Genomic DNA, 15,327 nt, shown 5'->3' on the forward strand with positions numbered 1-15,327 from the left:
AGGTGTAATGAGACTGGGTGTCATGGTTCATCAGTCACTGAAAGTTGGCATACAGGTACAGCAGGCGGTGAAGAAGGCAAATGGTATGTTGGCCTTCATAGCTAGGGGATTTGAGTATAGGAGCAGGGAGGTCTTACTGCAGTTGTACAGGGCCTTGGTGAGGCATCACCTGGAATATTGTGTTCAGTTTTGGTCTCCTAATCTGAGGAAGGACGTTCTTGCTATTGAGGGAGTGCAGTGAAGGTTCACCAGACTGATTCCTGGGATGGCCGAATTGATACATGAGGAGAGACTGGATCAACTGGGCCTTTATACACTGGAGTTTAGAAGGATGAGAGTGGATCTCATAGAAACATACAAGATTCTGATGGGACGGGGCAGGTTAGATGCGGGTAGATTGTTCTCGATGTTGGGGAAGTCAAGAACCAGGGGACACAGTCTTAGGATAAGGGTAGGCCATTTAGGACTGAGATGAGTAGAAACTTCTTCAGTCAGAGAGTTGTTAACCTGTGGAATTCCCTGCCGCAGAGAGTTGTTGATGCCAGTTCATTGGATATATTCAAGAGGTAGTTAGAAATGGCCCTCGTGTCTACAGGGATCAAGGGGTATGGAGAGAAAGCAGGAAAGGGGTACTGAGGGAATGATCAGCCATGATCTTATTGAATGGTGGTGCAGGCTTGAAGGGCTGAATGGCCTACTCCTGCACCTATTTTCTATGTTTCTATGTTTCTAAGTGAGCCAATCTTTGCAGTCGGCCCAACAATGGAGGCCGTTGGTTCGGCCAGGCTACAAACATGTAGCTCGGCACCTCCTCTTGTGTGCCAGGCCACTGGCCCGGCCAAAACCTCTTTGCTGGCCCAGTGGATGCCAGGAAAGTGGCTGCAGGGTTCACAGTGGCCTTCTTCTTTAAAAGGGGAGGGACGTTGTGACGTGATCAGGGCGGTGTTGAGCGCCATGCCGTCTTCCACCTCTCTATCGCCCCCCAGAGGTGAATTACATCTCCCGTGCCACGCCGCAGATTTTTTTGACTCCAATTCCAAGACATTTAGCTGCCCATCTCGCCGGACGCGAAATTTTCATTTCATTTAAATTGTGCACTCCAAACGGGGCACGGGGCAATTTTGCCCCCCTAATCTCGATAGATCGTAGAGAGGTGGATGACCATAGCCAACGAGCAGAATGAGAAAAACTGAAGGCAAATGGTTTATTTTGATTCTACAGCATAGTGAGGGTGTAACCCCGAATAACACCAACAGTCACTTTAGTGTCTGGAGCCTACGTTTAGACAGGTACCTGTAAATATTGCATCTTATCCTCTTGCATCTCTCGCATTGAGTACACCTGTGGAACTCCCCTCTCCAGTGCTGAAAAATCATATTTGGCAATGCGATCCACTGTCAGAATCTCAGTGGTGCAGTTATAATCGTAGGGCCTTTCATAGAAAGATTCAGGGTGAATTGCTCCATCTTGACTGTTTTCTGCAACAGAATTACTTCTGATTCAAAATTGTGCAAAGCTCCATCTGGAACATGTCTTCTCTTAGAAGGCAACCTTAATGAAACTTGAAATTAAATTAAAAAGTAATTGCAAAATAAACGTGTTTTACACTACAAGGGAGCGTAACAGTGCATCATACATGGGAGGGAATCGGCTGACTAAACAATTATGTTTACAAGGGGATGTCAGCACAATGATGGACCAGACTGTGCAGTACGTAGAAGTGCTGCGTGAATGGGGTCATGCTCAGTGCGGAGGTGCTGCACAACTCATGGACTTTGCATGGATCAGGCCGTGCCCTGCACACTATGCAGTGGAGCTATGCAGAGAGAATCACACCGGAACACTGCCCAGACTGGGTCATCCACTGCAGCATTGTAGGGGGTTGGACCATGTCCTATGTAGGGAAGCATCACAGACTAGGGACAGGTTGCCACACAGAGGCACTGCACATACTGGATTGTGTACCACACAGCGAAGCTGCACATACTGGATTGTGTACTCCGCAGCGAAGCTGCACATACTGAGCCACGTATGAGACAATGGCGCTGCATGGATTGGGTGTACACCTCACAGGGTTCTCACATGAACTGGGACAAAGACTTTAGATAGATAAAATTTACATTACATGGGCAAAAGCTAGGCTGGACACGATATCACATATGGCTTAGCATTTTAGAATGCAACAAGAAGATAAATCCAATACACCACTCGAAGTGAACCATATGATAATATTCAATAAAGAAGGAAGATTACCTTCATCTATGTCATCATTGGACATAATAGCCACACATTTATCCCAGACACTTTTCACATCAGCCCTGTAGCGGTCACAAGCCCAAAGGAACAATGGCAGAAGAATAGACTGCACGATGGAGCACCACAGGAAGCACAGCACCATCCAAGTGTAAGAGGTATCGTACTTGAGGCTTGCAAAGCTCAACACCTACAAAAGGAAAAGGTTACTTGAAATCAGAAGAACTCAGGAATACTCTCAAACACTGATGTTATATCTTCAATCACACAATGCTCGTTCTTTCTCCCCTTTAATTGCCTCTTCCCTCCCCCCCCCCCTCCCCTTTATTGAAGGGCACTATTGGGGTACAGGTCCGCAGACACTGGCCACAATCTGGTGCATTACCCAAGTGGCCATTCTTCATGTGCGAGCCTAGGCTATGAGTGTCAACAGACATCGCAGGTGAACCTGGTCCTGTCTTCACTCTGACATCCGCACACAGTCAGAAGACCTGGGGACAATGTAGGAATGGAGATCCTGGCTGTGTTTTCCTGTCTCTAATGTTGAAGACCAACTGTCACTTGCCCTCCAAACTCAGATGAGCTGACCCAACGCAGACTGGGAATTCCCGGTTTATACGACTCAAGTGCACATTTAGCCATTGGGGGACTGCAGCACAAACTTTATCTTTAACATAAAGATAGAAATGATTTGGTGGCGACGGGTGCGATTTGGAATAGTTTTGACACCTAACTCCTTAACTGGATTCCTTTTGAAGAAATCACACTTATTAATATTCATCCCTTAGTTACCACTTCTATAACACGGTGCTCCTTAATTTAAATTAGTGCATCAAGGCCCTCTCCTCTGGATCTTATTCTCCAGATAATGAGGGCCTCCTCTCTTTAGAGCAGCAATAAGGACTGTAACTCCCATAGAAAACAACCGCATTGTAGCAAGGGTGAGACTACATGATGCCAAAAACAACCCCTTTCTCCATCAAGGTCTCTTCACAGTCCATGAAAAATAAGATGAATGATGGTTTGAATAAGGAGGCTACAATCAATGTTGTTTCTAATCACCTTTGAACAGAGAGCTCGATTTCTCGCTTTTTCCTCTTTCTGACCGGATGGGTGGACAAGATACAAAATCCTGTCAGGCCAGAACACATACGTGCAGATAATCTATAACAGCAGAACATGCGGTACAGGTTCAAACTGGTGAGGTTTGGGTTAGGGTAGAACGCCTTCATTACGTCTTCTGGGTTGGGTAATGGAGGCAAAAACCTTGAAGTCATTCAAGAATTAGTTGATTGCCGATGGGGGAAACTGTAGATGGTTTCTTTTTGGACTGACTTGTGAAGCTATGTCGATCGACCCTTCTCATCTGCACTTTATCCCAGGATCTTGCGATTTTCAGCCTTCACCAATGCTGTTTTGTAAATGGCCAATAGCAGGCCCATTACACAGGCCTTGGTTGGCTCTCAATCTCTTTCCTTCCCTTGGGGATAGCACTCAAACTCCACTCTGCTCCTCCCCATGCCCAGCTTGGTTGATGTTGGCAATTCATCAAACTAGCGAATCATCAGCATGAACCCAATCCAGGGCACAGTATTTGGAGCCACATTGTACCCCTCACACTACCAATGTTCTCCCCTCTCCTCATCTTCTAACCATAGTAACTCATCAAGGGGATACGATTCCACAGATGCTGGATGCCCATCTAGTACACTGGTCGAGTGGCCATCCTTCATTTATGAAAGTTGACAATGAATGTTGGCAGGCTGGGGGAGCAGCTCAACCAAGTTCAATCCTTGTCAACTAGAAGAAAGGTTGAGCAGGTTGGACCAAAACTCATTGAAGTTTAGAAGAATGAGAGGTGATCTTATTGAAACATATAAGATACTGAGGAGGTCGACAAGGTAGATGCAGAGAGGATGTTTCCATTCGTGAGGCAATCTAGAACTAGGGGACATAGTTTAAGAATAAGTGGTCACCCATTTAGAACTGAGATGAGGAGGAATTTCTTCTCTCAGTAAATCCGTGGCGTTCTCTGCCCCAGAGAGCTGTGGAGGCTGGGTCATTGAACATATTTAAGGTGGAGATGGACAGATTTTTGAACGATAAGGGAATAAAGGGTTATGGGGAGCAGGCAGGGAAGTGAAGCTGAAACCAAGGTCAGATCAGCCATGATCTAATTGAATGGCGGAGCAGGCTTGAGGGGCCAAATGGCCTACTCCTGCTCCTATTTCTTATGTTCTTAAGTTCTTATGTAAGTCAATTATAGCACCCATACAGGTCACTACCATTTTGTAAGGAAGAATTTATGAAGAGAACTGTCGGCACAGTTTCGTTGGTCTGAACAAGATATCAATTCCTATTACACTAATGGATTCTGTTTATTCACAAAATCTTTCATGTTGAACTCAGAAAACCCTTATCAGAACTATTGCTAGACAAAATCATAAATCAAAGAAAATAGTTGTTATTAAGGAAGAGTTACTTAAAATGATTACTTGCAAGACTGATGGATTTAAAGTTCAGTCCAATAATAAAAGCCATGCAGAGATCACAGCTCACAATGCCAGGCCCTTCATAATAACAAGTGACTCATCCCTTCATGATCTGGGGCCTTGCTAGTGGGTGCAGTGAAACCAATGAGGATAATATTGGATTAAGAAATAAGTATCAAAGGCATGTCAGTGAGTCATAGAACAACAAAGCACTGTTACGAAAATACAAGAAGGCAGTAGTGTAGCCAATGACTCCAGCAGTGACCATCATATTTAGTTCAGGGACTGCCCTCTCTGATGCATACACTAAACACAAGGTAGATGAGTTTAATCACTTTATCTCGACTTCTCTGATGCTGTTATCACCTTCGATGGCGTGCTTAATAAATTGAGCTATCTCAGCCAGCCCAGGGCTGTGACCTATCTCACTCTACAGCTAGTTAGCAAGATGATCCAGCCTCAAGAGAAAACATGAGACAGTCTCACCTGGAGGCAAATGCCGTGACGCAGCTTGGAACATAACATTAAAAATGTGGGGTGGGGTGTGGATGGGCATGTGATGTCCTGATTTGTACAGTGAGCAGAAGGAAGCTAGTATGATATACTGATACTGTGGTTTCCATTTGAAAGCTTCTGAAGTTCTTATTATTGGTTCTCAGGACGTGTGTGTCGCTGGCAAGTCCGCATTTATTGCTCATCCTAGTGGGTGACCTTCTTCTTGAACCGCTGCAGTCCATGTGGTGATGGTGCTCCCAGGATGATGCAAGGTGGGGAATCCCTGGATTTTGATGCAGCAACAATGAAGGAACGGTGCTAGATGTCCATGTCACCATGGTTGAGGTTTGGAGGTGATGGTGTTCCCAAGATCTGGCTGCTCTTGTTTATCTTGGTGCTAAGTCTTGTAAGTTGCTGCAACACATCCTTCAGCTACAACACAGTACAGCCACAGCGGGCTGGTTGTGGAGGGGGTGGATATTGGAGCTCAGTGGCCGGGGTACCGATCTGGCAATCGGCTTTGTCCAGGATGGTGTTGAGCTTTTTGTTGCAGCTGCACCCATCAAGACAAGTGATGAGTATTCTATCACACTCCTGACTTCGGCCTAGTAGATGGTGGACAGGCGTTGAGGGGTCAGGAAGTGAAAAAAATTGGGCCAAGGTTGCTGCCTTGAGGAACTCCAGCAGCGACATTCTGGGATGCAATGTTTGGCTCCTGACACCCTTGAGCAGCTCCCCATGTGTCAGGGATCAGTCCGGCCAGTGCAGAGCTTTCCCATTGACCTCAGTGCAAGCACACTAATCAATAATGATTCCTACTGGTTTCATTTTGGTCTTTCTCCATTCTACATTAAATGCATTAATATGTTAGAAAACAGGCCAAGCTACTGTGAAAGAAAGAAATTATTTGCATTTGTATAGCGCCTTTCATGACCTCAGGACATCCCAAAGTGCTTGACAGCCTTTGAAGTACAGCAGCTAATTTGTGCACAAGGTCCCACAAGCAACAATGAGAGAATATGATCAGATAATCTGTTTCAGATGTTGGTGCCAGAATTCTTTTTGACAGGACACTGGGGAGAACACCTCTACTCTTCTTCGAAATAGTGTCATGGGATCTTTGACGTCCACCTGAGAGGGCAAATGGTTTATCATCTCATCTGAAAGATGGCACCATCGACAGTGCAGCACTCCCTCAGTACTGCACCGAAGCTTGTCTCTGGAGTGATTTCTGACGACCTTTTGACTCAGAGGTGAGGGTGCTACCATTGAGCCAATGCTGACATGGTTAACACATTTAACATTAATGTAGACGGCATCACCAATCATACTGCTGAGACTCAGATACAGGAAATAGTAGCATTTTCTTTTAAATTGAGGAATTAAAGTAAAGGACCGATACTCAGTGTGCAGGGCACCAGCACGGAGACTCCTGTCTACCTGTGCTGACTGTTTTTCTTTGCTTTTGTACAGTGACTACAACTTGTATTTATAACCCTCTTTCACATTCAGAAACATCCTTAGGTTTTTTACAGGAGGGGCACTAGCAGTAAGTAAGGGAGACTGAATGCATGGTCAAAGAGGTTGGTTCTGAGCATATAAGATAATTAGGGAGCTCGGCAAGGTAGATGCAGAGAGGATATTTCCACTCATGGGGGAATCTAGAACTAGAGGGCATAGTTTCAGAATAAGGGGTCGGCCATTTAAAACTGAGATGAGGAGGAATTTTTTCTCTCAAAGGGTTGTAAATCTGAGGAGTTCTCCCTGCCCCAGAGAGTTGTGGAGGCTAGGTCATTGAAGGCGGAGATAGACAGATTTTTGAGCGATAAGGGAGTCAAGGGTTATGGGGAGCGGGCAGGGAAGTGGAGCTGTGCCCAAGATCAGATCAGCCATGATCTTATTGAATGGTGGAGCAGGCTCGAGGGGCCAAATGGACTACTCCTGCTCCTATTTCTTATGTTCTTAACAGTGTAGGACCAGGAGATGGTGAACAGGAAGGCAGTGTAGCAGCCAATATGTGCAAGTAGGTAGATGCAGTGTGCTCACCTTGACTTATTGCCACGATATGAACTTCAAACTACTAAATTATTCACCTAAAACTCAACTTTCTATTAAAATAAAAAGGCCCAAACACTTAACTTGTAATCTGTCATCTCTTTTTAATCCCCCTATTTTCTCTCCTATTTTATTTTAATGTTACTCTTTTTCTATCAAGTAGACTCTATCCTATAATTTTAAAACTTTTTTTGTAGTTTACAAACTTCCATTCTCCTGTTTTCTTGCTCTGTGTGCCCATTTTGGAGCAATCTTTAGAAGGGTTTCATTGGCTGAATACTGACCAATGAAAAAGGTCAGACTCCCCAAATTGACATTAAAACATGTTCAAACCCAGCAGGGCTGCTGATAATAAAGGGATACTGGGTGTTAACTGCTGGACTTACGCCTCTGAGGACTGGCTTTCCAAGAGTTTCACAAGAGTATATTCTCAACTTGCTCCCCAGGTGTACAGTTGTTGTTAAAGTTTGCCCCCCCCCCCCTTATAGAAACTGACCAATTTTTTCCCTGATTGAAATCAAGGAAATCCAATGCAGGGGGGTTTCTGTACGGGATGAACAAAAGTTTCCTCTGAGCTGTAATGGTCTTACAAGACATGTGTTTGGAGCAGACCCAACTCAGTTCTGAGTGGACGTTGGCCTGCAATTCATGCACCTGTGAGTATGCTCACAGGTTTGTATCCTGTGCGGTTTGGAGCGGGCAGGTCCGAGGGCCTCCTCATAGGACTGCTCCTGGGCCTGGCCAAGGTGGCCATTAACCGGTCCAGGCAGTGGGCGGTTGAGGGGGTCGTTCAGCCTGACTGCCTCCCTCTCTTCTGTGGTTACATCCGAGCCAGGGTGTCCCTGGAGATGGAGCACACGGTGTCCACCAGTACGCTCGCGGCCTTCCACGAGAGGTGGGCACTGGAAGGACTGGAGTGCATCATCACCCTCGGCAACCAAATTTTAATTTGATGTTTTTTGTCTAAAATTTAATTTGCTTATTGTGCCGGTTTTAGTGACCCCCCCCTCTTTTAGCCAGGGGGCACTTGTATTATTTGTGTTTTTAGAGCCCTCAAAGAAAAAACAAGGGGGCACTTGTTTGAAAGTACTTGGAGTGTACCCCCCCCCTTTAATCAGGGGGCACTTGTTTTAATGATTTTGTTCACAACAAAATAGCTGTAGAGGTGTTGAACCCTGTGCGGAGGGGAGCGGCCAGGTCAGAAGGCCTCCTCGTAGGACTGCTCCTGGGCATGGCCAAGGGGGCCATCCGCCGATCCTGGCAGCGGGCGGTCGAGGGGGTCGTTCAGCCCAACTGCCTGCCTCTCTTCCGCGGTTACATCCGAGCCAGGGTGTCCCTGGAGATGGAGCACGCGGTGTCCACCGGTACGCTCGCGGCCTTCCGCAAGAGATGGGTGCCGGAGGGACTGGAGTGCATCATTTCAACTGGGAACAGAATTTTAATTTGATTTAATTTAGTTTGTTTTGACAAAGGTTCCCTTTATGTTCAATTGTCAATTTGTGTTTTTGGTGCCCTCAAAAAAAACAAGGGGGCACTTGAATGAAAGTTTCGACCAAAATAGTTGTAGAGCTGTTGAGTTGAGGAGTGGCTTAGCCAGTCACGTGATGTTCACCAGATTCAATAAAACCCCAGCCAGTTGGGTTCAAGGGATCCATGATGAGGCAGGTGGTTGTGAGCCTGGTGGATGAACTGGTAATGTGCAGTATAATTGTTAAGCCTTTGCTAATAAACCAACTAGTTCTTAATAGAAATGTGTTTCTATGAATTCTTACGCAAATAACATATGAAGCAAATACATTACAGGGCCCAAAGCACAAAATGGTTCCTAGTTGGTACTAAGGTGGCAATCTCACTCAGAAAAGCCACAGAACAGCCAGTGTGTGAACTAGAAAGAATGCAATACTGTTACTGTAGGGATTCTGTTTCAAGGTCGGAAACCAGGGACAATGTTTGGGCAGTGTTGAGGAAGATTAACCTTGTATCCCACCATGCTATATTGGATTTGGGAGTGCCCGATACTGAGTGTGCCTGCCCAAAATGGAAAGTGTTCCATTTCCCAGTGCCAGAATTCCTTCTTCAGCACAAATTTTGTACTGAAAAATTTGACACTCAGCCACATAATGAGAGAAGGCCAAAGATAACAAGCGAGACAGAGATTCAGACTGAGACAGAGAAAATGAAGGACAGATCTAGCAAACAGGTCGGCAAGACAACATTGTATGACCTTTTTTCAGACAAGTTCTTTTCAGGCAGAACAAAAAGACTAATTTCTGTCAGCTGCAGAATAAAAGACTTGTATTTATCTTCATCACGTCTCTCAGAAACAATTCAAAGAGCCTCGCAGACAATCAATTTCTCTGAAGTTTATTGTTATTTAGACAAACAGGGCAGCCATTTGGCATGCAGCAAGATCCTACAAGTTGGTCAATCTGTTTTTTTATGGTATTGGATGAGGGAGGATTATTGGCTGGGACACTGGGAATCATAGAATGCATAGCACAGACAGAGGCCATTTGGCCCACCGTGTATATGCCGGCTCTTTGGGAGAGCTATCTACTTAGTCCCATTCCCCCCGCTCTTTCCCTATGAGTCAATATTGTGCTATTGAAGTAAAGGATCAGGCACATCCCGTGGAGCAGTCAGTAAATAGGGAGAGTGAAAAAAGTGGATATAAAGTGAACTAATATGGCGATAAACATCTCAGGTATGAGGTTTTTTCCTAATTTAAAATAGTAATAAGAAACATACTTTGCGTTTAGGATCATACAGCATAGTACAAGGCCATTCGGCCCATGGTGCCTGTGCTGGCTCTCGGAAAGAGCTATCCAATTAGTCCCACTCCCCCGCTCTATTCAATTCTGTATCTAATTCCCTTTTGAAAGTTACTATTGAATCTGCTGCCACCACCCTTTTCAGGCAGCGCATTCCAGATCATAGCAACTCGCTGTGTGAAATAAATTCTCCTCATCTCTCCCCTGGTTGCAACGCCTTGATTTCAAAATTCTCACCCTTATTTTCAAATCCCTCCATGGCCTCGCCCCTCCCTATCTCTGTAATCTCCTTAGGCCCAACAACCCTCTGCGCTCCTCTAATTCTGCCCTCTTGAGCATCCTCGATTATAATCATTCAACCATTGGTGGCCATGCCCTCTGTTGCCTGGGCCTTAAGCTCTGGAACTCCCTCCCTAAACCTCTCTGCCTCTCTACCTCTCTTTCATCCTTCAAGACGCTCCTTAAGACCTACCTCTTTGACCAAGCTTCCCCTGCCCTAATTTCTCCTTATATGGCTCGGTGGCAAATTTTTTTAAAATCTCGTAATACTCCTGTGAAGCGCCTTGGGACATTTCATTACATTAAAGGTGCTATATAAACACAAGTTGTTATTGGTGGGTTTTTTGTCAATTGCCTCAAATCTGTGTCCTCTGGTTACCGATCCTTTTGCCAGCGGAAAGAGTTTCTCCCTATGTACTCGTTTCAAAACCCCTCATAATTTTGAACACAACACAATTTTGACTTGTCTGTGTTCTTTAGGTTATGTAGCAGAACATTTGACGAATACATAAGGAATGCTTGGCCCTTGTGCTGCAATGTTCAGGCTGGGCGGGTGATGGCCTGGTGCACTGCGCTCACAGAGCCAGCCTCTGTGCACACTAACAAACCCAGATCATTCACAGCCTGCCTCACAAAGAGCACGAGGGCTTTGCAGTTTCTATTACCATCACCCAATCCTTCCAGGCTGCAGGGTGCACCTAAGCAGAGTTCAGCCGTTTCTCATCAATCAGTGCTGGAAGAAGAATGGCGGGGGAGGTGGGGGGGGATGGGGGAGGGGGGGCTGGAAATGGAGGTGTGTCAACCAGGGAAGCACTCATGTACTTCCACAGCAGTTGTATGTCAAGTAACATCGGCAATAATCTGGGAACAGCTCACCCACCAGGGAATGATGGGCAATGGGAGAGAATTAAGATGAAGGAGGAAAGAAAGTTTAGCTTTCTCCCCCTTTGCTCCCTTCCTTTCCTGAAGGCACGGACTCTTGCTGAGTTACAGATCCCCCCCACCCACTGATGCCAGAGGCCTCAGATACCTCACTGTAGTGGTCATTCTTCAAGCATGAGGCAGGATGCTGAGTCTTGGGAGTTCAATGCGTCTATAGAGGCCATTTCGGCCAACTTTTATCTTGTCCCTAGCCAATGGCCACATACCCGGCCTAGCTGTGATTACTTGATAGCAATCAGGAACACAGACCCTGGATCATTATTCTCTTCCTTAGATTATGAGGTCCTGAGGCCAATTATGGAACACCACTGCTTTTGTGACTGATACCAGCTTGGCTCCGCCCAGGAATCAAACCTGATATCTATCCGGTTAATATGGCTTTGTGCTTGATTTACCCATTAAGTCATACTTGTTCATATACTATTAATTGTCCTGTTATTTTAAAGGGATTAGCCCAATTATTTCACTGATATTTAACACAGTTATCTCTTGATCATTTTTTTTTAAATTCAACAACTTTTTTTTTAAACGGAAGCTAGATAATAAATATCACTCTTTTGTTATGCTTTTTTGTCTGAGCAAAATGCTTGGTATAAAAACACAGTTATAGAAATGTCATATGCATGTGGTACAGGAAATATCGGGCAGTATTGTTATGTGCTGAATGACTTCAGTGGGATACTTCTTCAGACTGGTATTCTTTTAACATTTTCAAATCAGCAGCAACATTGAAAAGGCAGAAGACTAAAAATAAACGAGGGTACAAAAGAAAGTAACACAAAACTGACCCAGCAATCCATCATAATTAGAAGCTAACAGGGAGCAGGAAACACAGGCGGGATAAAGAAGAGGCCATTAGCCCCAACAAGCTTAATTGATCAACTCAGGTAGGTGAGCTGATCTATAATAAAGGATGGGTTTGTTTAGCCTAATGACCTTTTCCACTTCTTATAAATTCTTATGTTCTAACCTTACCTGCCCACCTTCTCAGCCCTCAATTCCTTTATCGCTCCAGAAATGAAGCTAATTGTCTCTTTATTTAAGGTCCCCTGGTAACTTATTCTACAAACCTCTTAACCGTTGGGTGATAAAGTTCTGCCTGACTTCCCATCTTCCTCAACTGTAACTTAGATTTCCAGGTATTTGAAAATAATGAACTTTTCCTGGGTCAACCATGCCAATCCTCTTCCTAATCTTGAAAACTCTAATTTGGTAGACCCTAAAGTCTTCTTTTTTCTGAATAAAACATGAAAAAAGCCATTGTTTTTGGTTCCCGCCACAAACTCCGTTCCCTAGCCACTGTCTCCAACCCTCTCCCTAACATCTGTCTGAGGCTGAACCAGACTGTTCGCAACCTAGGTGTCATGTTTGACATTGAAATGAGCTTCTGACCCTATATCTGAGGCATAACTAAGAACGCCTATTTCTACTTCCATAACATCGCCCTTCTCCGCCCTTGCCTCAGCTCATCCACTGCTGAAACCCTCAACCATGCCTTTGTTATCTCTAGACTTGACTATTCCAATGCACTCCTGGTTGGCCTCCCACATTCTACCCTACATAAACTTGGGATCATCCAAAACTCGGCTGCCCATGTCCTAACTCGCACCAAGTCCCATTCACCCATCACCCCTGTGCCCGCTGACCTACATTGGCTCCCAGTTAAACAACGCCTCGATTTCAAAATTCTCATCCTTGTTTTGAAATCCCTCCATGGCCTCGCCCCTCCCTATCTCTGTAATCTCCTCCCGCCCCACAACCCTCCCACCGAGATATCTGCGCTCCTCTAATTCTGCCCTCTTGAGCATCCCTGATTATAATCGCTCAACCATCGGTGGCCGTGCCTTGTGTTTTCTAGGCCCTAAGCTGTGGAATTCCCTGCCTAAACTTCTCTACCTCTCTTTCCTCCTTTAATACGCTCCTTAAAACCTACTTCTTTGACCACCTGCCCTAATTTCTCCTTTGGTGTCAAATATTTTGTCTTATAATACTCCTGTGAAGTCCTTGGGACGTATTACTACATTGAAGACGCTAGATCAACCACCTTAATCTCGCCTCATAATTTAAATTCCTGATGTTTGGAATCGCTTTTGTTGCTTATATCTCTGTCCGCTCAAACATATAAATGCATAAAGAATATTGCAGAGCCCTAGACCGTTCACTTGAGAGGTTGAAGCACTATGACTGAGCAGGCCACATTGTTCACATGCCAGACACGAGACTCCCAAGCAAGTGCTCTACTCGGAGTTCCTTCACGACAAACGAGCCAAAGGTGAGCAGAGGAAACGTTACAAGGACACCCTCAAAGCCTCCCTGATAAAGTGCAACATCCCTACTGACACCTGGGAGTCCCTGGCCAAAGGCAGCCCTGAAAGAAGTGCATCCAGGAGGGCGCTGAGCACCTCGAGTCTCATCGCTGAGAGCATGCAGAAATCAAGCGCAGGCAGCGGAAGGAGCGTGCGGCAAAACAGACCCACCCACCCCTTCTCTCAACGACTATCTGTCCCACCTGTGACAGGGACTGCGGTTCTCGTATTGGACTGTTCAGCCATCTAAAGACTCATTTTTAGAGTGGAAGCAAGTCTTCCTCGATTCCGAGGGACTGCCTATGATGATGATGAAGTACTCATCTCTTGCAATGAATACTAAATCCCACAAGTTAGAGGCGACATAGTAAGTAGTGAAGACTGTTTATGGAAATCTAAGGATACAGCAGGAGTAATGGATATGGGAATATAAGTGGAATTAAGGAACAATCCTGTAGGTGGCAGAACTAACACAAAACTGGCTCCAGGTATACAGCTAAGGTCCATGAACGACCAAAGTTACAGTTTGTGAGAGGACATGTGCAACATTCAAAATTACGAGAGGATTTACGAGTAAAGAGGGAGAAATTACTTTCACTGGCAGGAGGCTCAATAACCAGAGGACACAGACTTAGGTAATTGGTAAAAGAACCAGAGGGGAAGACGACTTGTGATCTGGAAGGCACTGGCTGAAAAGGAAGCAGATGCAAGAGTAACTTTCAAAAGGGAATTGGATAAATACTTGAAGGGGAAAAATGGTCTGGCTATGGGGAAAGAGAAGGGGAGTAGGACTAAGTGTGGGAGCGAGAGTGACATTCAGCTCCACCATTAGTAGCCATAGTGAAGTCTGATGTTCTTCTGCAGATGTTCGATGCATTGGCTGTGCTTATCATACCAGTCCCTGCCCCTATAGTACCCATAAACCTTGACAAATGTGTAATCAATCAAGCAGGTGCCCTGAACAAGCAACTTTATCAAGAATGTTACTGCCACCTTATTTATTTTGTGGTGGTGGGGAGGGGGACGGGGAGGGGGTTAGTAAGTACAGCTGTGTATAGTTTTCATCACAATGGCATCATGTATAAGCGACAAGGGCGTGACTTTGATTCCAAGCTTGAGTGTCATTGCAAATTTTCAAACATATGAAAAGATCTAATGAGTAAATAATATAACTTGTTAGGGGCTTGATAACTGCTGATTCATTCCTGCCAATGGTCATAAATTCCCTTACAACTGCATTATTATCCATATTACCCATTCGTAACAAACTGGTATATAAAAATAACTTATTTACCAACAGAGTTGTTGGGAACACTTTGCGATAGGGCATGATCGAGGCAGATACTATCGTCTCTTTGACGGAAAATTGGAAAATACCTGAAGCAGAGGAATATATAAGGCTGGATAGGGAGACAGCAGTGGGATTAGTTGTGGATTATTCAGGAAACGGGCCAGCGCATACATGATGGGCCAAATGGCCTTTTTCTTTGCTGTAAATTTCTATGGTTCAAAATCATAGACTAAATAAAACATTTGTTAAATACTCGTTAACTGCTAGTTAATGTCCATAAAGTGTTTGCTGAAGGTTTTTCCCCATTGAAACATTTATTATTATTTCAACATAGAAACAATTCTATGAAGTTGCCATCATCTCGGTCTAATGTATGAATGGAGAGTAACCAGAACAAGTGTCAGTGGCTTCTACCAGTTTCAATGAAAGAAAGAACTTGCACT

The 15,327-nt window shown here is 44.9% G+C and overlaps 1 protein-coding gene across 3 annotated transcripts in view; it reads right to left on the reverse strand.

Moving 5' to 3' along the window:
• Positions 1-15,327, reverse strand: part of LOC139229318 (probable G-protein coupled receptor 153) — an 89,868-nt gene that overhangs the window by 19,515 nt on the left and 55,026 nt on the right. For all 3 annotated transcript variants that reach the window (XM_070861009.1, XM_070861010.1, XM_070861011.1), the window contains 2 exons: positions 2,254-2,443; positions 1,294-1,478 (listed from right to left, as the gene is read on the reverse strand). In XM_070861009.1, coding sequence (XP_070717110.1) covers positions 1,294-1,478; positions 2,254-2,443 — 375 coding nt within the window. The remainder of the gene's footprint in view (positions 1-1,293; positions 1,479-2,253; positions 2,444-15,327) is intronic.

This window comes from Pristiophorus japonicus, chromosome 18 (assembly GCF_044704955.1).
Source record: "Pristiophorus japonicus isolate sPriJap1 chromosome 18, sPriJap1.hap1, whole genome shotgun sequence".
Classification (NCBI taxonomy): Eukaryota; Metazoa; Chordata; class Chondrichthyes; family Pristiophoridae; genus Pristiophorus; species Pristiophorus japonicus.